Source organism: Hyposmocoma kahamanoa, unplaced genomic scaffold, assembly GCF_003589595.1.
Source record: "Hyposmocoma kahamanoa isolate Upper Pololo Valley unplaced genomic scaffold, ASM358959v1 79, whole genome shotgun sequence".
Taxonomy (NCBI): Eukaryota; Metazoa; Arthropoda; class Insecta; order Lepidoptera; family Cosmopterigidae; genus Hyposmocoma; species Hyposmocoma kahamanoa.
In genome coordinates this window covers 6,220,377-6,246,147 of record NW_020653993.1, presented here as the reverse complement: position 1 = coordinate 6,246,147, position 25,771 = coordinate 6,220,377, and the positions used below count along the sequence as shown (strand labels likewise).

The 25,771-nt window shown below is 34.7% G+C and overlaps 1 protein-coding gene across 6 annotated transcripts; it reads right to left on the bottom strand.

Annotated features, from left to right (window-relative positions):
* On the bottom strand, positions 1 to 24,134 carry LOC113233583 (RNA polymerase II degradation factor 1-like). 6 transcript variants are annotated; one of them, XM_026468726.1, is made up of 17 exons: positions 24,031 to 24,134; positions 22,031 to 22,066; positions 21,873 to 21,965; positions 14,391 to 14,765; positions 13,383 to 13,397; positions 12,328 to 12,402; positions 11,932 to 12,027; positions 11,840 to 11,857; positions 11,682 to 11,699; positions 11,558 to 11,572; positions 11,377 to 11,403; positions 11,252 to 11,269; positions 8,048 to 8,065; positions 7,890 to 7,937; positions 7,687 to 7,725; positions 4,958 to 4,972; positions 1 to 214 (listed from the first exon to the last, which is right to left on the bottom strand). In XM_026468726.1, exons 1-17 carry the CDS (start codon positions 24,088 to 24,090, stop codon positions 137 to 139), a joined length of 1,044 nt encoding a protein of 347 aa, XP_026324511.1. In that variant the 5' UTR covers positions 24,091 to 24,134; the 3' UTR covers positions 1 to 136. The 6 variants fall into 6 exon arrangements, with proteins under 6 accessions (XP_026324511.1, XP_026324514.1, XP_026324512.1 ...); XM_026468729.1 differs by lacking the exon at positions 11,932 to 12,027; XM_026468727.1 differs by lacking the exon at positions 13,383 to 13,397.
* Between the last annotated feature and the right edge of the window lie 1,637 nt (positions 24,135 to 25,771).

Sequence of the window (25,771 nt, the reverse complement as noted above, 5' to 3'; positions counted from 1 at the left end):
TGCAGCATCGATCTTTATTACCATCGGTTTGAATTTAACTCATAAGTATAATAACTAATCTAAACATTAAGTTCGATTGCCGGTATCAGATTTGCCCTTGGTCATTTTACTATGTTGCATCATTAGACTCGATTTTTTATTGAGAATTTCTCCAAGATGGACCGGACCGCTGCGCCGCCTTTTGCGCCAAATCTTGTAACTCTGCCGCGCTTCTCTGTTAAAATAAAATTAAAATGAGACAAATAAGTTAATTTTCGTAGTTCTATGAATTTTAGTCAGCATGATACCTTACAATAATAATATTTTTATTACCTATTTTATATTTTTTATTAGATATATATATACGATTTGTGCTTTTATTTAAAATAAAAGATATGTGTACAATGAAACACAATATGTTTATTTTCACAAAACAAACGGTTTCTTTAAATGATGTTGATGTACAAGTTACATCCCTGTAAAAAAATGTTGTTTAAAATGATTGAATGCTAAGTAACCAAAACGTATGTCACTCCATTTCTTAAAATTCCTAACACGCCCTAAGTAACCAAATGGCATATTTTTCATGCTGTTACATTTTGTTTCAGAATATGAAATATCGTCAGACATCTCACGATTTGTTATATGACAAGAATTATCTAATGGGTCGAAATCTTTAGTTTTGTAATGTTTTATATCAATTGAATTATTCACTGGTTTAAATGGAAGCCTGTTGCGTTTTGGTGTAGTTCCAAAATTTTTGTAATAACTGATTTTGCTTTGGTCTTTTGTTGATCGTCGTTTCGTTAACAGAGTTGGTACTTTTGTGTTTGCCGCTGTTTTCGTTTGGCTTGTCATATTTTTCGTTGCTACTTTCTTTGATTCGATACTTGTGTGTACTTTCAGAGGCTCTACATCTTCTTTGTTTATATGATTCTTGTAAACAGAGGAAACCAACTGCTGTAGGGCGTTATCGTCTGGAACGTATTCATATTCAGAATTATTATTGTCACTTTTGGTTGGATTTTCTTCCGAGATATAAGGTATTTGAAAATTATCAACTTGTCTGTATTTTATTTTACCCGGTAGTGCAGTAATATAAATAAGGTTGGACCAGTTCTACTAATTTTGCTTGGTGTCTTTAATATTTGTCCGCAAATGGTACTTAAAAAAACAATTTTGATGAATGACGTAAAGAAAGTTTTCAATTAAGGTATACTACAAAAATATATGGCGTTCACCCTGCATTCAATTAACACATATAATACCAACATAGGGCGCACTATAAGTTTCCGGAACTGGCCACTTACATAAACAATATTTAAAAAGTAATTACAACATTTGAAAATGGAACTCTTTGGCCGTAGAATACAGTTTGTTTCATCTGACTGTCACTTGTTCTTACATTGTGGTGTCATTTTAGATATTGGTTGTCTACATCACCATGGATTTAACTCGTGAAAATTTTCGTAGTATGATTTTTTCGACTTTAAGTGTAATTTAACAGCTCAGCGGAGCTTCGCTCGGCTTCAAACTGCTTTTGGCGATGAAGCGCCATGCAAGACAACTATTTATAGCTGGTTTGCAGAATTTAAACGCGGTCGTGTGAATCTCAGTGACGAATTTCGTCATAGTCGCCCGTCCACTGCTGTGAACAACAAAATCATCGATGCTGTGCGCCGCATGATCAAAACAGACAGGCGAGTGACATACCATGAGATTCACAATATGTACACAAACATTTGGGTGTGAAACAACTGTGCTCTCGGTGGATCCCGCACAATTTGACTGAGGCTCAAAAAACGGATCGCGTCATTTGGTGCAATGCCATGCTTATCAGATACAACGAAGGGGCGTCAAATTTGGTGTGGCACATAGTAACAGGTGACGAAACATAGACTTATAGTTACGATCCCGCAACAAAGCAGCAATCGAGCGTCCCTTACGCTCGATTGCTCGATTGATCTTTCGAGATGAGCCGAAACCGACCAAAGTGGCACTCGTGCAAAGTGCCTCTAAGCGGATGATTGCTTCTGTTTTTATTAAAACTGGACACGTGGTTACTGTTGCTTTGAAGAATCGTTGTACCGTGAATAGTGATTGGTACACGACCATTTGTTTGCCGGAATTTATTGACAAACTCTGTAACAATAACCATAAACGCCGTATCATCTTGCGCCACAATAACGCCAGTTCTCACACGGCCAGACAGACAAATGAATTTTTGAAGGTGAACAACGTTGACCTTATGAGCCATCCCGCGTACAATCCTGACATGGCACTTTGTGACTTTTATTTATTTCCAAAAGTTACGCGGTCAACAAGTTTCATCACCTGAAGAGGCTGTTGAAGAGTACGAAAAATATGTTTCAGAGATTGTTACGGAGGAGTGGCATACATTTTTCAAAATTGGTGCATTCGTATGAAAAAGTAGTAGTTAGCTCTTCGTGTATTTTGGCATAAATGTCGCTCCTCGGGTTTATGTTTCATAAGAGTGTAATGAATCTTGTCTTGTTAACTGGACATCTTTAATTGTAAGATTCAATGGTCATTCGAGATATTTCATCGTTAGCGTTAAATAGTGTTTTTTTTGCATTTGTAGTTGTTTCGGTTCCCAGATATGAATGATGTTATTTTTATTATTAATAAAAGAATGTTTCCATGAAATAAAATTAGCTATCTTATGAATTTAAAGTGTTTCCCCTTTCAGGGCCCATTGATTTTTTTTATTCTCTACATTTATTGAAAATAAAAGATACGTTTAAGTTAAAATGCAAATGTTTATTTTCACAAAACATATATAACAGAAAATCTTTTAGAACCATGTTTTGTCTTTACGATACTTAACTGTAAAAAAGTAAAAAGATCTTATTAAGCTTGGTTTTAAAAGGAACTGAATCTCGATAAATCAAATGAAATATTTTCCCTTCAAATATACGCTCTCAAGACTCTTAAATTTGGAATTATCTGTATAGTTGTCGTCTGCTTTTGCACGATTTGTTTTCAGACTCGAATCACCAAATGCTTGGTCTTCCGATCTCTCGTGTTGTATCCTTAACTTTGATATATCAATTGGCTTAATTGGCGGACTATAAAATTTAGATTTAGTGTCTGAGTTTCTAGCCATGTTTTTCACTGGTCTCCGACATTTTGCTGCATCTATTGCAGGTTTTGATGTACTTGTCACAGCTCTGTATACTGTTGTTTCAGACACCTTTTCTGTCGCCGTGGCTAAAGCATTTTTCATATTGCTGTTTCGTAGCTGTTTTGGCTTTATCGTTTTTGGTTTGTGTGGAACTCGATTTTTTGTCTTGTTTAGGTAAACATAAGAAACTAGTTGCTGGAGGGCACTATCATTGCCAAGAGTATAGTCATCATCGAAATAGTTATCACCTTCAGGGTTTAAATGGTCATCAATTCCGGTTTTATTTTGTTCTAAATCTGACATTACAAGGTCACCATCATGTTTAAACATTTGTAGTTCTTCAGTAGTCATACTTTCGTTAGTTATCGCATATGTTACATTGTTAATAACATTAGTAGTTTCAGGGTTATTTCTCTGGGAGTTATTACTCTCAGTGTTATTACTTTCAGAATTATTACTTTCAGAATTATTCCTCGCAGAGTTAATATTCTTAGTAGTGGTCCGGCTTGGGATGTGATATTGACAAAGAATGTTATTGTTATCAAGGAGCTGCTTTGACTTGCGTCCTCTCAAAACGTGTTTGATTAAACTCGTATTAGCTAACACATATACCTATAAAAAGAAACCGACGTTATCATTTATTGTGATTTTGTCATAATTGATATTGTGATACCAAATTATAATATGGGCATATTATATATTAAATGTAAGTGCATAAAAGGTTTTCAATCTACAATTTAAATTTGACTAAAAAATGAATGCGGTAAGTTTTTATAATTAGAACCTCTATGATTCTTCAGCGACATAGTGCAGTGCTGAATTTATACTATTCTAAGGTAACGCAATGGGCTATTCCAGAGGCCTAAGTGGTTAACAAATTGTACCCAGAAAATGGGCTTCTGAAATTTATAATTTGTCATTTACTTTTAAAGCCCATTATCTAAATTATAAGATCGCAGATAGAGCGCTAGGCCACTTGTATCCCATATCCAATGACTTTCACCTTGATCAAAAATCTATTGCTTTTAACATGTACAAAACTTATAAATTCTTTTTACTTACGCCATTTTCATTGTTGATTCATATTAATAAAATTTTAGATGTAGGTTCCACTGATTAGCTCTTTGTAAAATTTGTAACTAATTGCCCATTCTAGCTAACATTTATTTATCAGTTACATGACATTCCATGTAATTCACCGTACAGTCTGCGTATGTTTATTTACAAAGTTATGTTTCGTGTGTTATTATCTGTTTTAATATGATGTCTGTGTATTTTTTTTATTTATTCAATTTTTGGTGTTGGTGTTGTTTTTGGTTTTGGTGTTGTTTGGTCTTCCCACTTTACAGCTTTGCATCTACATAGTACTCTTAGTATGTATTGAAACGTACTACCGTCCTAAAAGCGATTAATTTTATTCAATGTTTTTTATTAATAAAAATAAAACGACCTTGTTGCTTGTTCAGCTTTCTTACACGAGTATTTGAAGGGTTTCGCTGAGGTCCTTACGCATGTTTTTCATAAATACAAAATAAGCTGTTATCTTGCACAATATTGACAATTCGTGAAATTAAAAAAGAAATCAGTATTGTATATTACAAATCAAAGAGTTTTCTTTTTCACACTAAATCGGTGTTCAGTTAAGAAAACTCTTATAAATTCATTCTTTGTAGACGTGTTTAATCTACTAAGATACAATTTAAGTGCAAGTTTCGTGTACAAGCTCGCCATGTATAAGGCATAATAAATTATTGTATTAGCATCAATAATCTGACTAAAATCCATATTAAATATTTATAAAACAATTTTTGAGGTGTTTAATGTAGTACTTACCAAATAATTTCTTAACTGTGAATGGTAACAAAATGAATTAGTTTTGTATGTGTTTAATCATGTTCATTGTTGGGTTAGTTAGATTCACGAATGCGATTACTTGGACGACATTACATTTATTTTTCTTTATCTATTGGCTGCTGGCCTGACATTGCGTCAAGCAGGGAACTGTGGAAGTCGATAGGAGAAGCCTTTGCCCAGAAGTAGGACACAGCTGCAGGCTAATAAAAAAAATGGCAGCTACTAGGCTTGGCCGATGCTAGATTCAGTTTTGTAATAATATAAAAATTTTGCTGATAGTCACCACCCCACGTCCAAGGTTTTGTATACCACGGGTAGTTGTCAGGTTAGATTTCGGATTAATATTTACGACAACTGACCTAGAATGCTAAAGTTACTTTATAATAGACTACGCGAGGTGGTCCATAGAGCAACACGCCGCCTCACGTTGTAGTCCAAGATCCTCGTGCAGTTTTAGCTACTTCCTTTGTCAAAATATCGGAGACCACATCCTCTAATTTAAGATATTGTAGTCATATTATGTGATACAGTTGCATGCATTCCTGCAAAATACATATTGATCCGTAAATCAATATGCTTTATTCAGCTGCTGTGTATGTCATTTTTAAATATAAAAATCACCGTCTGATTGTCGCTGAGTCATGCCATCAACTTTTTCTGTGGATAAATCTGCAATCTCTTTTTGGAATAGCTTCTGGTGCTCTATATTAACTACTGGTACGTCAAGTAGGTACAATGGTTTCTTCACTTTATTCTGGTTCATTTAATACCGTTTCTTCTTATATACGTATGTTAATATTTTCCTTTTCATAGATCAAACTTTCAGATACTGTAACGTGACGGCTGAGGATAACAGCGTCTTTTATTGGTAAGTATATCCTGAAAACCTTTGTATTTTGCGCATAGCCAGTAAAGATCCCGACTATTGCTTTAGGGGCAAATTTACCTTTTTAAATAATTTTATGTACAAAAGCTTATTGACTGAAAACTTCTTTAAGGTCAAATGACTAGTCCATCTTTCGTAAGAAGTGTCTTTAATTCATTTTGCTGGACGTCTGTTAATAGGTAGTTGTATAATGTTTTTTTTACCCACAGTATTTCGGATACTCTTGGTTCCATTTTTTTTTATATCCTCGCCTTGGAGGTCTTTTTTTATATAATAACGCACGCACTCAACATAACCCCGCACTAGGAAACCCGCACCCTGTGTCGCGGGTGGCATGGACACACATATAGACAACCACAAATTACACCCAAACTCACGAGAGAAATAAATGTAGGCTATACAAATATTTCTCCCGGCCCGGGAATCGAACCTGGGACCTCTGCGTGGCAGTCCAGCATGGTAACCGTTCGGCCACCGAGGCAGTTCAGTTATTAAACATCTAACTTTCGATCGTAGTTTGGTTTTTCCATTCGCTCTTATCATTTTGTTGTGTCGTGTACGGGGCTGTAAGCATTCTTTTTATTCCATTTTCCATCAGACATGCATTAATAGGCTTTATTTTTTCTGTAATGCAAGTTTTACACCAATGTAACTTTTCGTTTAATTAAATTATTCATCGTAGCCATCTTTAAATTTTCCTTGTTGCCATGCCAACTTGTTATATCACAATCTTGGGTTGAAATGGGGTAATCATTTTGAGCTGCGCAAGCTGTTTCCTTTTGAAGGTAATAAATAAATAAATATAAGCCATTCCTGTTTATTCATGCTTTTTCATGTGGGATATGCATCTACTATGTAGTGCATCATTCTTCTTTATTTATTAGTGCCAAGTTTAGACAAGTGACGTTATAGTTTTTATCTCTATTTTCTTGTTTATACTTTTTGTTCGGATTAAACTTATTCCAACATTTTTCAGTTTCATCTCACTCTTTTTTTGCGTTTTTGGCACAATGTCATTTTATTTTTTGAGTAGAAAGCACCTTCATTTTTATTTCTTTGTACAATTATTTTTGATCCTCCAAAGAGGAAAGTTGGTCTCTTGACTCTACGGCGATCTAAATTTGTCATAGAACGAGATGAGGCTATTTAACATTATTATTATGTACAGTAAGTCACTATTTCAATCTATGCCTATTCTGACGAGCGTCTCGATCACATCCATAACGTCGCCTCAGAGTGAACCCTCGCATACGCGTTTTGACATAGTTCATTTTTACTGATTTTCGTTAAAGAAAAAGTTATAAACTTCTTGCTCAAATATATTACTAAAGTAATATAGTATTTGAAAGAGGCATAATTTAAATAACAATAATTATAACATTGTTGCGTTTACTACATTTACACCACATTTTTATCTTCGTCTTGGAAAATTATATAGAAATTAAAAAAAACATACGAGGTATTCACTCTCAGACGACGATAAAGTTATTATATGGTCATACAGGTGTTCACCATTATTTAACAACTTTTTTAATTTTAATTGCTTGAGTAGCGTGGCCTTCCTGGCTTTTACTCTGGTAAGATTAACATCGGACCCATATCGGACCGAAGAAATTTTTCTTTCTATTTGTTCGATCTTTACATCAATCGAACAACAAACTAGTGGAGTATTTTTACAGAAAAATAAATGAATATCATGGTAGTAAAACCGTCAAGTTATTCAATAAAAATAAAAATAAAATGTTTGGATTCAGTTATTGCAGATCGCAATCCAATTAGAATCGGTACGACTTTTTTTAAAGAAATGGGTTTGTAAACTTACCGCTGTGAAATATCTGGGATTGAAGCTGGACAACAAAAGCTAAAGAAGAAAAAAAAAAATTTAACATAATATGGTTGTTTACTTAAAAAAGTTACTTCATATTTTCTATTTCTTCTGATAAATATTGTAGTTCCAAAAACGAATCTAACACTGCCATCTTGTATTTTTTTAATTGTATAATTAAAAAAAATTAATCAACTTACATTTTTAGCATCTCCTTTGTTTTCATGATTCACTTGTTGTGATTGTTGCTAGAATAAAAATATAGTACGTTGATATGTTTTTGATAAATTTCCTTATAAATAATATTATCAAATTAAAAAAAATGTTTTTTAAGTTATTTGTGATTATTTTTTCATACCAGCTCATTAGGTGCGATCTGAAAAGTAATTGTGTGTAGATTTAAAAAAATATATCTAATTTAAGTTTTTTTGGGTTTAATATGATAATGAAACACTCATTATCACAAACTCATACGCACATCAAAAAAAGTTTGCGATCACTTCGAAAAACTGAAATCTTTTTTGTATTATGATTTTTTCTTCTTTTTAGATTCTTTATTTAAAAATAAATTAGAACATAAAACAATGACCCCGTTCAATTGTTTTTTCATATAAAAAGGCTTTCAGTCCTAGCTTACGCTCATTCAGAAATCTGATTTAGTCAATTATAAGCGATTCAAGATATTTTTCGCGGAAAGTTGTGATTGAAAAAATGCCAAGAGAATTACCAGAGGTTTTACGAGCTAGAATAGTAACTTTGAGGGAAGAAGGATACACCACGAGAGTAATAGCACGCAGACTTGCTATATCCCAATCCTGTGTCGTGGCTACGTTGCAGAGGTATCACGGAATGGGGAATTTAGCTGACCGACCCCGCAGCGGTCGCCCAACTGTTTTGACAGCTGCCCAAAAGCGCTATATTAGATTGCTGGCAGCCCGTGATCCAACAATCAACGCCACTAAAATAAAAGCAGAAGTCAGGGCCGCCTCTGGGCTTGAAGTTAGCACGCAGACCGTTTACAATTGCTTGCACCAGCCTGGATTACGAGCACGGAGGTCTTGGCGAGCTCCGCTCAATTTCCGGTAACGTCAACAACGAAGATTGCAGTGGGCTAGACTTCGGCAAAATGAAGAAGGTGAGGACGAAAACATTTGGCAAAACTGTCTCTTCGTTGACGAATACCGAATCAGCACTCATCCAGATAACCGACGTGTCCGTGTCTGGAGAAGACCAAGCAACCGTGAAAGACAAAGAACTGCCACTGGAACAGTTCAGCAAGGCGGGAAATCGGTGTCCTTTTGGGGTGGCATTATGATTGGAGCTAGAACGCCTTTGATCCCGTATCGGGGCTTCATGACAGCAGACATGTACAAAGCAGTTGCTATTGATGATATCGCCAGACCATTCCGAGTAAACCATGGGCACCAATTTGTACTGGTCGATGATAATGCGCCCGCACATCGAGCTCAACGAGTCAATGCTGCTCTTCAAGAATACGATATCACACGATTAGACTGGCCTGCCGGCTCGCCCGACTTAAACCCAATAGAGCACGCGTGGGATGCTCTTAAACGAGCAGTATGGAACCGTGAGCCACGTCCCCAGACAGTTCCAGAGCTCAGGGAAGCCGCTATTGAAGAATGGGATAGGTTACCCCAGGAAATGCTGGATAACTTGATCCTCAGCATGCCCAGGAGGATCTTCGCATGTATTCGAGCCAGGGGAGGAGTTATTTTATATTGAATTCACACCTTTTAATAATAAATTGTTGTTTAAGTTTAATTAAACAGTCTTTTTCTTTCTATGAAATTTCTATCACTATTACATTATGATTAATGGCTCAATTTTTTAAAATAAATAATAAAAAATAGTTTTATATTTTAATTTCAAACAGGGTATTCCTATTTAAAGAAAGCATACAACATAGATTTTTTCTTGATAAAGTTAAATTTAAAGAATTATAGGAGCTTATGCTATTGATCGCAAACATTTTTTGATGTGTGTACAACCTGGCAGTCACTAACGACATACATCAAAAATTCAAATTACTAACTTTTTCAATTAGTCCCTATTCAAAGCAGTTAACAACATTCTTAACCTATTCATGGACTGTAACAGCGTTTACCGTAAAATTAAATATTACAATAATTAATAGTTATTATGTAACAGATACACCACTCTGATATAAAATCGAAAATAGCTAGCTTTAATAGCCTACTAAATCTGACTAATGACACCAGGCGTTCACTACGAGGAAAAAGAAATCTAAGCACGCGCTCACAGAGGTAAATAACGTTGAGGTAAGGAAAATAACGTTGCTCGCTGTGTGCAATTGTGCGGAGTCGAATGTTCATAAATGAAAAACTTGTATGAGCACTTGCGCCGACGTCGGCGCACTCAGGGGTAGGCACTTATCGCGTAACCTTGAGCGAGTGGTGGAGGCCTGGTAAGAGTACCCGTTTCGTTATATATGAATATCAAAAAACCAACCATGGGCTTTATATAGTGCGTTTTACAAATGCTTTCTATGTACAAGTCAGAAGTGGGGATCAGGATAGATTAAGACTTTCGTGGTTATTCACTAAATGATTATCACTTATTACAGGTTTCTTGCCACGGTATGAGTTATTTTTATTTTCCCAATGTTTCGGAACAGTTACACACCTCATGGACACGGGTTGACTCAAAAATAATTCATACCGTGGTAAAAAATCTTTAATTAGTGATAATCATCTGGAGACTAAGAGTCGTATTCCAGAACTCTACTCAATGCTCAAGTCAGGACATGAGTATGATTTCAAGCTCTATAAATCATACATACTCATACTCAAGTATGAGTTATAAAATACAGGACACTTCTACTTTAATCTACTGTCTCTCAAAAATATTAATATTTAAGCGCTTTTATTAGAATTCTACATAATAAAAAAAAATGTTGGGACTGATAATCTATGGACTGCTTGTGTCTGAAAATAAATTATTTATCACCTCACTAGGCCGGAAAAATTTTCTTTCTCTAAATGTCATCGCAGTACTGTCTAATTTTGCTTGCTTCGCTGTCAGTCGAACAAACGAAGACTAAAGCGTGAATGACGCTCTGTATACGATTTTAACGCCCTATAAGTTCGAACACTTTTTAGCGCGGACCCGACCATATAATTGTAAGTCAATGTATAAAACTGATATTTTATGGTTTAACTGTTTTTTTTTCATCTATTATTAGTGAGGTGAAAAGTTGTGTTTTCCGCTTGGCAGCAAAGTTGTTTTGCATCTCGTGGCTTGAAACCCTCGCTACGCTCAGGAATCTATTTTTGAATATTAGCTCATTCTGAGCTTCCTTCGCTTGCTCAGGTTTCACTACAAGCACTCGAGTCAAATAATAACTTCGCAGCCTTAAAATAACTTTTTTTTATTACTCTGTAGGTATTTATGGAAGAAATGTACCAATTGTGTAATTATTGTTATGAAACAGAGAAAATATTTGAATAGAATTAATCTATTTTATTTTATTATGGGATAAAACAAAAATATATATAATAATATTAATTTTAATTTTACTCACGTATCTGAAGTGCAGTGACTTAAAAAAACACATAACAAAGTTACAGTGTTGTTATGCGTGAAATGTGAAGTCCAATTAATAAACAAATTAAGTCATTATAAAAATAAAATGAAATATATACTTACTCCTAAATAACGTGCATCAGGATTGGACTAAAGAAAATAGCAAAAAGTGAGTAAAATTGAAAATGAAAATTGTTTTGAAAAATTTGTACTATTTTTCATATGGCAACATTGCTATTTAAAATATATTTATATAAAATATAATAAAGATATATATATATCTGTTTAAAATTGCATCACTTACACTACTGCTCGGTACCTGAAAAGTAATTAATAAACAAGTATGGGTAATATTATTTTCTGTTTTCTAACTGTAAGTTTATCGACAATTTAAAGAAAACTAGTAAACTTGTTAATGCGCTACTCACGTATTGAACCTTAACTGCCTGTGATAAATATGAAAAGAAAAAAATTGTTTTATTTTATTATAATGTACTTTCATATTACATTTTAATAGAAGATAAAATATACGTGCTTCCACAAGGATTTAGCAAACTCAAAGTGCATAATGGAAGTAGTGACTTACGCCGCGGTTTCTGTACTTCTGAAAAAGTAAAGTAATCCGTTCTAATATCTATTTTTACATTTTTGTTATAATATATTACACAAAATACTAACCGTAGGGTTCGAAGGAGGCGGAGTAGGACTTGCTTTACTCGGTCCCGTGGCTAAGTTACTCAATCTTTGCAATAATGAAGCTATCGATGCTGAGCCCTATTCCATTGAAATAGATTTCTTTTATTAAAAATGAGGATTAAAATTAGTTTGAATAAAACCTTTTTGCCTTTTAGTGATTTTTTTATTTGTGGCATTGATGCTGCTAGAAATTAATTTATTTTTTAAAAGAAACGAATGTTTGCCTCTAGCTAGGTCAATATTTTTAGATAACATTTAATAAAAAAGCTATCTAAATTTAAATCTTATGAATATTAACAACCAAGTACACGCACGTAAATAACTTACTTTTCGAAACTAAACGTTTTATTGTTATTTTATACGGTCTCCAAAACTTACTTGCACCGGTTGAGCTAGCTGCACTTGTGAGTTAGCAGGAGCAGCCACAGTTATTGGCATGTGCACTGGTACTTGCTGTAAATGAAGACATTGTTTAAAAAAAATCCGGTTTTTGCACCCCCCATTTTTAAACACTGCGAAGCACCTAATGCGTATGAAACTCAAATTTGATCATTTCGTTAATGAAAATAAGAAAACGATTTTGGTGCAACCATAATGGATAATAATGATAAAGTTGTTGCATTATGACATTATACAATTGTAAAAAATTGAGAAAATATTTTTGGTTTTTTATTTTAATGGAGAGTTCCATTACAAATAAAAAAATAATGAAAATCTCTGGTTCTGTATACCCATACGGAACCAGAGATTTTCATCAACCAAAAAAACTTTTTCTCAAATGTACATTATCTGAAACCGGACCGTACGATCTTGTTTTCTTGTTAAACCCCCGTTTAACATGTTTCATTGTAAGTTGTTGAATTGACGTGAACATATGTATAAGTAGACGTAGATACGAGTACTTAATCGTTTTAAAATTGTGGTTGGAATATAAAGTTGTTTAAATATTTATATATGACGTTAAAGACCGAAGATCCATAATAGAATTACTTACGTCATCAATTTAAAGGACTTCATTGTTTAAAATTTTAATACCTATAAACTGGAATTTAAGCTTTTTATGGTTTATCCAAAAGAACCAATGTAAGTTGACACCGCGACATTAGCAATCTCTGGAAAGTACATAAATTTAAAACAAATCTCTTGTATAGATCGATGACGTAAGCAACTCAATCTCGATATAGTGCAAGTTTTGAGTTTTCAAGTGCGTTAAAATTGATGAGTTAAACATGGACCCTAGAAGCAGTTGATACCAACTGTGTGAGTTGGGAGTAAAAGATAATGTTTGTTTTAAGTTTTAAGAAATTTGACACTAAATGTGATATTTTTAAATGTCGTGTACGTCTTGTGCAGTTTAAGTGAAAAAGTGGAGGGTCCACATTTAATAGTCATTTTTTAATTTAAGCAGATAAGTAAAATAAATGTAATTAGACCTGCATGTACTGATCCTAAAAAAAAACACATGAATGAAAGTAATACGTGAATAGTGTGAATATATTAAAAACAAAATAAATTAAATTCGTCGAATAACTTCAATCTCTCTAAAAAGTTACCAACTACGTGAATGACAGTTGGATTTTGAAACTGTTCAATCACAATGCAATGAACTTATGTTATTTCTATGCGTGGGAATTCTAAGTTTAACTCGAACTTTTCTTACTTCATCATCTGCTTCCTATCTGATTTATTAAAAAGTTCCTGTACTTTTATTAAACATTTGAATCGAATGGTCAGGGATTGTTGTATATTTATAAGCTTATTTTAAGGCAGAGGATGACAAATATAAATAAAAGTAAAGAGCGTCGTGGGGCCTGTTCAGGGCTAGTTTATCTGAAACAAAGACGCTAGCTAGGAGCTACAACGATAAGAGCAACGCTTTTAAATAGAAGAAGAAGGTTAGTATAATCTTAAGAATCCTCTGTGAAACTTTTATTGAAGATCTAATGAACTATCAATTGCGAAATAGTATCTATGGGGTTTGAAATGCCGAAATCTGATAGTTTTTAATATTTCGCTCCTAACATCACTACCTCATGTCTGTCGTATTACTTCAAAATTTTTCTACGAAACTATACTTCTGCGAGCTAGGAATATAACGGGTGTGAGTCCAGTTCGGAAAGCTACAATTTTGGAATCTTTGAGGATAGACTAAACTACAATGGAAATGGGTTGGTTACTTGGCTATAACAAAGTAGGTCACGAGATCGAAATGGGTCTAAAGGTAGGTCATTACATTAGCCTGTTGTGAGACGACTTTGTGCTAAAAGCCAGTGGTTCTGCTTAAGAAGGGATTGAGAGTAGGTGATTACTAGCTAGACACACCCATCGTAAGGACATACGTGGTGTTGTAGAGATCCAACATGCTGTTTCAGATCTTTAAGACAATTAGTCAGTGCAATCAACAACTTTACCCTGACTAATATACAAAATTATGCACTTACATTATAATCATTTACATCAGGAGTCCTTAGGTCAGAATTTCTCAAAGGAGTAGTAGCTTTAACTGGAAATTGTTTAACAGTTTGTTTAGGTTCGTTAGGTTCTGAGACCTCCGATGACTTTTGTGGTTCAGGGACCTGATTCACTTCTGGCTGTACTTCCGGTTTCTGGTTTTGGGTCTGTTGGGTTTCTGATGACTGTTTAGTGTTTTCTCTTAGATTTTTTGCTTCCGCAGCCACTTGTGCGTTTGATTCCGCTTCCGATTTAGCGGATTCAAATTCGCGTTCTAACCTTGCTCGCAGTTGTTCATTTTCCCTTCTTTCTTCCTGCTCTAATCTTTCTCGAAGCGCTTCATTGCCTGCACGATCTGCTCGATTCTGAAATTTAAATGCTTTTAGACCCTGAAAATAGTCGAGTAAGTATTTATTTTTGTTTTCAGTATTTCGTTTTTCTTTCGAATAACATACTACACTGTTGACCTTCTTCCTTCTTGATAACGCAAGATTACTTTTGCATGGTGGTCTCTAGTTTCAGGAGCCAACGAGGAAATAAAATTAACCATCAACCGACTAATGGAACAACGCAGTGGTAAAACGTGATTGTATTACATTTTATTGAGCATTTGTGATGTTTGGAGTTAGTATATGCTGTATATTCTGACAAGGTAACTACAATGGCCTTTAAGTGGTCGCTAGTATGTTCTAGTATAGTTCAGTAATTGATTGAAAGACTTTTTAATATCAATGTTATTTTGTCAGTTGGTATAACAAGCTTTTACTTGTAAAATAACCGAAACAATGCGAGGATTAAAATCTTTCTTCGTTTCTTCTTGCTTTTGTATAATGAGGGCATAGAGTAAGGTCATTATTTACCAAAATGGAGCGAACATATACCTACAGAGTAACGCGTAGTAATATTAATGAAATGTTATTGGTTGCTAAACGAGTAGTTTTCTCACTTCTTCGCTCCTTATTGGTATATATTGACACGGTGATCAAAAATAAGAAGCAAAAGGTTGTACTTGGTACTTACAAATTCATGATGTGTACTTATCATTGTTGTCGCAAGTGTTGTGATATTGTCAGGCATCACGGATGTGTTCTTGAGAGGTTTATATAATTATATTATAATTAAATTAGTTACGTACGTGTTGTTAGTGTCGTTGTTATCTCCAGTGGTATTCGATGAATTCTTATGATGTTGCTTGAAATGTTTGAGTACGATATGGAAAAGCAATATTGAATCAAACACTCGATTAATAATATATTACTTTATTGAATACAGATTGATATTATCATTACAATGAAGAATCAACTTACAAAAATCGCTGAGATATGGGTTTCACAGAGGTGAATATGATACGATGATGTGTAGTCGTCCTCAGTCCATTTGAAAAGTTATAAGTGCTACATTTGGAGCTAAGAACAATTGAAATTTTTGAAATGTTGTTTATTGATTTGTCAAGGATTGTTTTGAGATTGTGCATAATTTTAAATATGGTTGTAGGTCGTAGTTGTAGGCTACTATGGCGCCAAATAATAGTAAAATCTTGCAAGTATCTTGCATCGTTCATTTAATACATTGTTGCTAGTGAATATCTTCTCTAAATACTTGTATGTTTGTAAAAGCCCATAATGTAGAGAAAAACTGCCAGCAAAGTCTATTGACGAAAGGAGTACCAATTCTCTTGATTGTCAATGCATACATAGTTGTATTGTCATTAACAGGCAAAACGTGTTGTGGCGTGCAAGCAATAATTTTAACATTTTATGTAATACTTTTGATCTGGATTTTTTCAATATGAGTGTGATTTGAGCAATGAGAGCACTGCATGAGCACTTTTTTACTCTTAGTGAGACTAACCTCTGTGGTTTTTTTTTGTAATGCTTTATATAATAAGTTAGGTAAATTGCGCAACCAGATTCCTTATTATATTTTTTTTTTGAGGATCTTTAATTGATTCTCAGTTGTTACTATTATTATTTAATTTAGTTTTAATCTGTAGATCTTCCTTTAAATAAATAAATATTATACGTGGGGTGCACTATACGTTTCCGGAATGAATAAGAAAAAAATACTATATCAGAAATGAATTTATCGTTGCTCAAAATATTCTCCGTTAGCGTTAATGCACTTTTTCATACGAATGAACCAATTTTAAAAATATTTATGCCACTCCTTCGTGACAATCTCTGAAACATATTTTTCATACTCTTTGACAGCCTCTTCAGGTGATGAAAATCATTGACCGCGTAACTGGTTCTTAATTTTGGGAAATAAATAAAAGTCACAAGATGATATTTCAGAGGAAGTACGCGGGATGGCTCATAACGTCAACGTTGTTCACCTTCAAAAATTCATTTGTCTGTCAGGCCGTGTGAGAACTGGCATCATCGTGGTACAAGATGATACGGCGTTTACGGTTATTTTTACGGAGCTTGTCAATAACTTCCGGCAAACAAATGGTCGTGTACAAATAACTATTCACGGTACAACGATTCTCCAAAGCAACAGTAGCCACTTGTCCAGTTTTATTAAAAAAAGAAGCAATCAATCGCTTAGAGGCACTTTGCACGCACGTCAATTTGGTCGGTTTCGGCTCATCTCGATAGACCCATAAGCTCGATTGCTGCTTTGCTTTGGGATCGTAACTATAAATCCATGTTTCGTCACCTGTTACTATGTGCCACACCACATTTGACGCCCCTTCGTTGAATCAGGTAAGCGTGGCATTGCACTAAGTGACGCGATCCGTTTTTTGAGCCTCAGTTAAATTGTGCGGGATCCACCGAGAGCACAGCTTTTTCACACCCAAATAATTGTGTAGTATAGATTGTGTTTGACTCACGCCTATGCCTAAAGATTCCCGAATCTCATGGTATATCACATGCCTGTCTGTTGTGATCATACGGCGCGCGGCATCGATGTTTTTGTTGTTCACGGCAGTGGACGAGCGACCATCACGAAATTCGTCACTGAGATTCACATACACACACACACTGCTATAAATAGTCGTCTTGCATGGTGCTTCATCGCCAAAAGCAGTTGAAGCCGAGCGAAGCTCCGCTGAGCTGTTAAGTTATACTTAAAATCGTAGAAAATCATACTACGAAAATTTTCACGAGTTAAATCCATGGTGATGTAGACAACCAATTTCTAAAATGACGCTACAACGTAAAAACAAGTGACAGTCAGATGAAACAAACTGTATTCTACAGCCAAACAGTTCCTTTTCCAAATGTTGTAATTACTTTTTAAATATTGTTTATGCAAGTGGCCAGTTCCGGAAACTTATAGTGCGCCCTATGTACTAAAGAACTTCTACGATTATCAAGTTATTCAAAACAGAATTATCCAGAACAGTGACTCCGAAAAGAATTTCTTGCTTTCTTATATATCTACGAAATGAAATGTTTAAGAATATTGGTGCAATTATTTTATTAAACTTCAATAAACAGTTTACTTACAATAATTGTTAGCGTTTTGAAACTGGCACTTATTGTGATACAGTTCTAGATAATATAATATTACTCTGTATTCAACTTATTTATTATGAAAATAGCCTGAAATTGCTGCCTAGTAATAAGACCACCCGTTGTGCTTTGTTAATGTTTGTTTGTTATACATTTGTTAATAACGCAGGTACTTATAATTTCTGTGCATGATTGTCATTCGAAGGCTAATCTTTGGCTTCTGAAAGACAAACAATTCTTATTCACGTAGGTACGAAGAATAGACTAACCGATAACCAGAAGCTATGAATTAACTTGTGCATTTGTTTGTTAATATAGTTAGTCACAATCGTAACCAGATGTGGCTTGCTTCTATCATTAGTCTATCTGAATGGGAACCTGGCGTCAACTCCAGAGTGTAACGTGTATGGTGACAGCCGTGAATTGGTTTATGTCATTGTTTTCATTTTGTTATCCTTCTTGTTGGGTCAGCGTTCATCGTATTTTTATGTTCTCATAGCATTTTGGATGCTGTGAAAATTGTTTACTTTGCCATTATCAACCATGTTCCAAACGCCGCTTAAAGGCAAATTGTGAACGTCTTTTGTTGTTGATTAGGTTTTTTTATAAATCGATCGCGACTTATACGCGTTTTATCTGTTTCATTGCATTTGTTTTCGTAAAGTGGGTTGCGTTCAACGAAAATGATCTCTTGCCGACTAAATAAAATACAGAGTATTCTACTTTGGAAACCATGTTTCCTGTACGACTTCTTTCGAGAATTTGCATTTGCAATGCTGCCGCTTGATGATTAGTGTATATTTTTATAAGTTATTGTCTTTTGAATATTATGAACGGGGCGTTGCGCTTACCTCGTCTTTTTCATCTTGTTTTTGTTCATAAATACCGTTATTTACTGTCAATAGATAACGTAATGTGCTTATTTATTTATACAATATTTCCCAGTGGTATTATATATCGTCGTGATTTCTCTTGTTCTTGTTTTTGCTTGTGTGTTTTTGACTGTCATGAAATATGTACAGTATTTCATTATTTATATATTTTATGCTTCACAGACAACCTTGTGTAAAAGTTAATGAGGTTTTACTAACTGCATTATGTCTTCATTTTCACTGATATGTAATGTCCAGTGTCAATATTACATGAATCACGAACCTACTACCTGTACCGTAAGATTTTGTTGTCGTTGATAAAAATGAAACATATGCCAATAAGTTTAAAGTACACTTTTAATTATTTAAGACCTAATTAAAAATATACTAGCATTCATTGACACAAGATTGTTTTTGGTTGAACTTACGGTTGTATTAGTAGGTAGGTTTTAAAGCTCACATAATTTTGATGCTGAATTGCTTAACTTAGCAATTATAATAGGAAATGTTTACACACAATGTAACAATTAGACAAAGATTTTCCAACGTTTAATTGCGGGCAACTATATCGATATGATGTTGCCAAAATCTGATAACACGTTTTATAACCCGAAACGAAACGATCATAGAACAATTAACTTAATACCGTAAGTTTTAAATTAAGTAATACAATTTTGGACCAAAATAAGCATCAAGCAAGCAAGCAGACAATTCATGTGTACATCAGGCCGACCAGGTCATTCAACTTGAACTTTAGAAGATTTGTTTAATCATATCAAGTGGCGGGACGAACAAGTCATGCTCGTGTATTGTCGTGTTCTGAACAAATGCATGTAGGCACGGTAGCACCATTGAATCACTAACTCAAGAGGACTACTAATTATCGGCATGTATTTAAATAATCCTTTTAAATTTGCAAAAGCAGCAGGCAAAAAATCTAAAAGGTCATATTTTTTAATGATTGATCCTTTTGCTCTGAGACATAAAATAAATTAAATTGATCGATATTTTAATCTGTTCTGAGCTTCGCAAAAAATGTTTCATTTCTATCAATTAACTTTGATAGTTTTATGTTGGGCCTCAAAATTAAGAGAAATGGGCATTAAAAATAAAATTTAGATACTTGTTTTTGAAACTAAGTAAATGTTGGTTATATTTGTATACTAACATTATATTAATTATAATATCATTTGACCTAAAAACCTGTTCGGAAACGCAAGCTTCTGGCACTCGCCGGCCGCTGCCGCGGCACGCTTGCTTCACTCGCTAAGCTCGTGTTGCTTTTTCATATACTAACTTAACCTAACCTACTTAATGGAGGGTGCAACCAAATAACCAAGATTTATTAGGAGATCAATATCAAAAGGTATACTGGTTATAAATGTCATCCATCGTTAAAAGAAAAGACCAATAATAAAAAAAAAGACGATGACATATTATTTTTGAATTTAGTAAAATATTAATTAAGTATGCTAAACATAACAATAGTGTTACCTTGAATGCAGTTCATGTATAATTTATCCGTAGATCAATTAATATAGACGAATTAATTAACATATATATATATCAAACATAAAAATATATCATTTATTTAAAAAAGTGTACATTTGAGGATCAAATAATATTATCCCCAAATAATCTCCACACTGCAGATCGTAATAACTCTGAAAAAGGTCAAAATTCCGTCTTCTAATATCTAGATATCAGGATGTCACTGATCAATAACCAGGAAGTAGTTCATATTATGTAAATGGCCGTGGATATCATTGAATTCCTCTATAATATGAAATATAAGAAGTCAGTCTTTTCCTTGTAATATTATTCAAATATTGATCATGAGTATCATAAACTTTGACAAGTATGCGTGTTAGTAGATGGCATTGTGTGTTACAAACTAATTTATAAATTAACGCTTCCTAATATGGGTAGATGGCGCTAATCCTAAACAAAATAAAAAATATCCATAAAAACAGTGCAATAAACGCCATCTAGTTGATTTGCGTAATGATAACTAAAAATTTGAGTAGCTTTGGTAAATTGCAACTTGTCAATGTAAAACAAATTAGTTATAAAAATAGCTATTTGGTACTCGTCGCGACGTCTGGTGTACCAATAGGTATTAAAAGCCAAACTACGCTGTCTTGTATAGCAATTTGCAGTCCTCTCGAGTTATTGTTTCATGGTAGCACTTAGTTTCATTTGCTGACAACAAGATAGAAATACTTGAAGTTGGCCACGTCCGCCTGAAGCACACACTTTGTATACAGGATGCGAGAGTCGGTGAATCGAAAACTAACCACGTAGATATCTATTCCATTCGCCTTAATTAGCATAATTTGGAATGGTCGGCCGTCAAATTTAAAAAATAATAGCAACCTGATTGTGTTTTGTTTCGAGATTCCAAATGTAACAATCTTTTTTTATAAGATACTTTATATTATTATATTTTTTTATAAGTGACGGGATACTGGTATCGTGTGCTTGGTGGTAGACGACACGCCCCTGTCAATAACAGTTGCAGTGCTTTAAATCACAAAGATCTGGGGGGCACTGCCACTGCGCTCGTCTCCCTGAGACAGAAGTTGATAAATCCCATGTGCCTGTAATTCTCTACTGCTTCTATAGCGACCAACTTCGGGAAATTACATTTGGAGTCCTTAGAAACATTGTTCAGGTTGACGCGTGTGACATAAGGTTTAAAGTTTTTGATACACCATCCCAAAGTCCTGTATATAAGGTTCTAATTTATTAGCTGATATCCTTTCGAGGACATTCGGAACCATGACAATCTATTTGCAATGCGAAAAAAGCAACTGATATCAGTCGGTAGGTGATTTTCAGATTTAGTTGACGATATTTGAGGCGAGTACGTTGGCACTTTTACTGTGGAACAACTAATATTTTTTCGCAATTTGAAAAGTGTCACAATTGTTTAGTTTAATTCACTGAACAGAAGATCAGCCAATATACATTTAGACCTTGTACACTTGGAGGCAATAAACCTTCGCTGGTTTTTATTTCGATTTTAATTATGCATTTCTTGGTAAAAACCGAACCAAGAGACATGAAATATAAAAAACAGCAGTGGCTTTTTGTTCCAGCCCAAGTGTGCTTTCTAGCTTTGGTCCACAGTACTTACCGTTGCAGTAGACGGCGTGAGATGATGAGCGTTGTGCCGATGATCGTACTTTTCGTTATTAACGATCTCATCATCATCATCGGTTTCAACAAGCTGAAAAGAACAATGTCATTACCTGTTCCTAAGTAATCTGGTACTTAAATTTATACAATACTTACTTGTAGACTGAGTCTACTTAGGCGCCTTCGTGAACTCTGGAAGTTATTTAAAACTGGTCATTTAGTATGATATGTTTATTTTGATAATATACTGGTAAGGTACAATAAAAGCTTAAGTACTAGAAAGTAAAACTAAGAGTTTTAAATTATATGAATAAAATTGAGTCCCCGCGGCAAGGAGCCCGAGATGCCGGCAACGTTCCTCCTTTGTATGGCTTTGGCTAATGCGTTGGGCAAGGTTGGGCCGACCATTGGGTTTCTCAGACAGTCTATTAATTTTTTCGATAAAATTTTGTACAGATGAAGGGCACCGAGACCCCACGGGCCAAGGGTATCGACCTCAAAGGCTGTAAATAGGTAGTCGGAGCCGAGATCCTGGTACTTATTACTTTTTATTTTTTCCGCCAGCTCAGCTGAGGAGCCAGTCTTCTTGCTGGTGTGCTGGGGATGGGATGGGGCAAGTATGTGGCGTCCCACACCAGTGCCCGGCCCATACTCCAAGGGATGAGAGTCATTCCGTTCGGGCGTTTGCCATCTTTCCCGACATGCCGCTTGACTCGAGCATAGTGGGCACGTTAACCGTAGCTAAGGCCCGGCGGATGATGTCGTTGAGGACTACATATAGGGAGATACGGCTGGCGCTCAGCTGGCAGGAAAGACCGTGGTGACCCAGAACACTTACGTCTGTTAGTTGTTTTTATTATTAAAAGCAATTTATAATGATAATTATAACGATGGAACATTTGATATTTTTTCATGAACGAGCTATTTCTTTTAGCAGTTATTGCCGTTTATATACTATTGTTTCTAGAGTAGATAAATAGGTTAAACTAGATTGACAGTCAAGGGTCAACACTAATCTTTAAGATAATATCAGTAAACCATACAGGAGGTATTGATTTGTGAACGCAAAAGAGCCTACTATTTTGTTTCGAGCAAATATTTCGAAATTATTAATTGCTTCTTTTGTTTCATCGGCTCGCCCTCTCCCTCTCGTCATCCGAAGTGTCAAATGTTCAAACGTTATTTTTGTTATTTAAGAATAAATAGTTCCTTCAATTATATCAGCTTTGCTTTTTAATACTATTTGAGTAAAGTGAGTGTTTTGTACATCGAGTACATAACCAGAAATAGAGACGAAATAAGGGCCTTCCATCCCTGGGAACTCATCAGTGAAATGGTACTGATGTCATTTTTAAATATCAACTCTCGTTTGCGTTGAAATCACAAATTAGAAAGCTGAAATAGTACAGCGCCAACAACTAAACTGTGTATATGTCTCCGTATATTCCAAAAATATTCTGTATTTATTGTAATAAAGATAATATCTCTAACTATGGAGGGCTGTTCCATTCGGTGGTGTGAGAAAAACAGCAAAACATCTAATTACAAAACAAACGGGATCACATTTCATCGGTAATTAAATATTAAATTATGTATTTTTTTATTATAGTCCATTATAGCAAAGCTCAAGTTAAACTGGTGAATTTGAAGTGAAACAATTGACGACACTCGTCAATTGTTTCGAATTCGGGCTGGCCAATCGGAGCGCAGTTGTCACAGTAACGATTCGGCAGAAGAGTTTTCAAAGAAATTAAATCACATTTCGTCTCTATTTCTGGTCATATACTCGATGTTTTATTAGATGAATTTTGTGCGTTCTGAAATTATAGATAATTTCAGTTAAATCTTCGGTGTCATTTTTCTGTTAATTATTAACAGGAAAATGACACAGAAACTACACCACAGCGACTTCGATCCAATTCTCAAAATCAAATAAAATAAATACTTTTCTATGCTGAGGTAGTTGTGAGATTTCTGGATCTGACCTCAGAGTTATTGTTATTCTGGTACTCATAATATAGAAAATTCTCTTATTTGGATAAAATTTCATTCGGTACCAGTAAAAGTTAATACTACCTAACCTCATTGGTCATTTGCCTGTCTTGCAGGAAGTATGTTTGAAAACGTATCGTATTTATTTGGTTTGAATAACTTACTGGAGACGGTCTGGCGGTGACGACAGCCAAAATCACCCCTAAAACTATAATGAACTTCATTTTTCTGATTATTTTGACCGAATAAGATGTTTTTCCGTAAAATCGGCTTTATAAAACCGCGCATAGGATGCGTAGAAAATGAACATTAATAAGTTCTTGGTAGCAATTAGTACGCGTGAAATTTGTGCTATCCAACTTTTTATAATTGCACATTTTTATTAGCATGGACGACATGTTTTTGATTAAATTTTAATAAAATCAATTACATGCACTGTTGTTACGAATATATCCTACATTTTGCCTAACGGAGCATGGAAACACCCCGTTATGTTATTTTTTCAGGCGAGTCACAGGAGAAGAAGCGGGAAGAATGTTTTGGTAGATTAAATGGCTTAGGTATTTACTATTAAATACCGATCTTACAAAAAATACATGATACACCTAAGGATATTGTCTAAAGAATGTGCTAATATGTTACACGATAGGATGTACTTCACCCGATCATATAAAATCCTGAAAACGGGCTAAAATAAAAGTCTGAACCAAATTATTTAAAAATAATATATCTAATTCTGCGCATAACTTTGATAAGGGAGATATTTCTCTTTAAGTACTATAGAAACCTGCAAAATTTTGATTTCACATTTATCTCATTTGAAATCGTCAATTTGAAAATTGCCTAGCGGTGTACCGACGCGCCGCGTAGTCAGTTGCCTCGTCAGTCGCCATAGCGCGATTGTCAGCGTCGGATCTGTATCAAAGGATCCCTTAATTTTTGGGCCCGATTGTGTACCGAGGTACAACTTATGTCAAAAAATTTCCAAATTTACGTAGGAAAGTGTCCGTCAACTGAAATCTTTAATTTTAATAGAAATTGCTGAAAAATGCAATTTTAGAATTATATGAATAAATGATACTGCGTTCGACGAAACGTACATTGTCATGATTTAACAGCTTTTGTAGTGAATGATCGGGTTCGATCGAGAGAATGTCCGTAAAGTATAGCCAGATGTCAATGATGAATATATCAAAGACACAAATAGTAATAATCTATATACGAGAATCAAAGGAAACACAGAACAGAATGAATGAATTATTGCCCTTATAGCTTAGACTATGGAAACCAATGTATGGAAGAAAAAATGGATTCTTTTCTCCGCCTGTTCTTATTTTATTTATATTAATTTTCAGCGCGCGAGTTGCGGGACGCGACGGGCATACACGTCACCTAATACGTCACACACCGTCGAAATACTTCGCCTTAAAAGCCTTTCCGTTGTTCTAATAAAAATCTTTGTTGGACTATTTCTACGAAATTGCCCCTTTTATCGCAACTCACTGCTTAAAGTATATTGAGAGAAAAACGCCTCCAATTATAGCATAGCTAAATAGCCCCGCACTAGGGAAACCCTGTGTCGCGGGTGCCATGGACACACACATAGACAACCACAAATTACACCCAAACTTACGGGAGAAATAAATGTAGGCCATACAAATATTTCTCTGGGACCTCTGCGTGGCAGTCCGGTATGGTAACCGTTCGGCCACGTAGGCAGTTCAAATAACTGCTCCTTATAAAATTTAGGCGCTATTTATAAAAATAAGTCTTCATGCGAGAACATTCCGCCTTCCTTTGAAAACTTGTCTTTCAACCAGTAATAGGTACTTGCCTAAGGAAGTGGACAAATTTTTGAAAAGGATCTTACAATTCCCGTAGAAGTTTTGATTTCGGCCACACAGC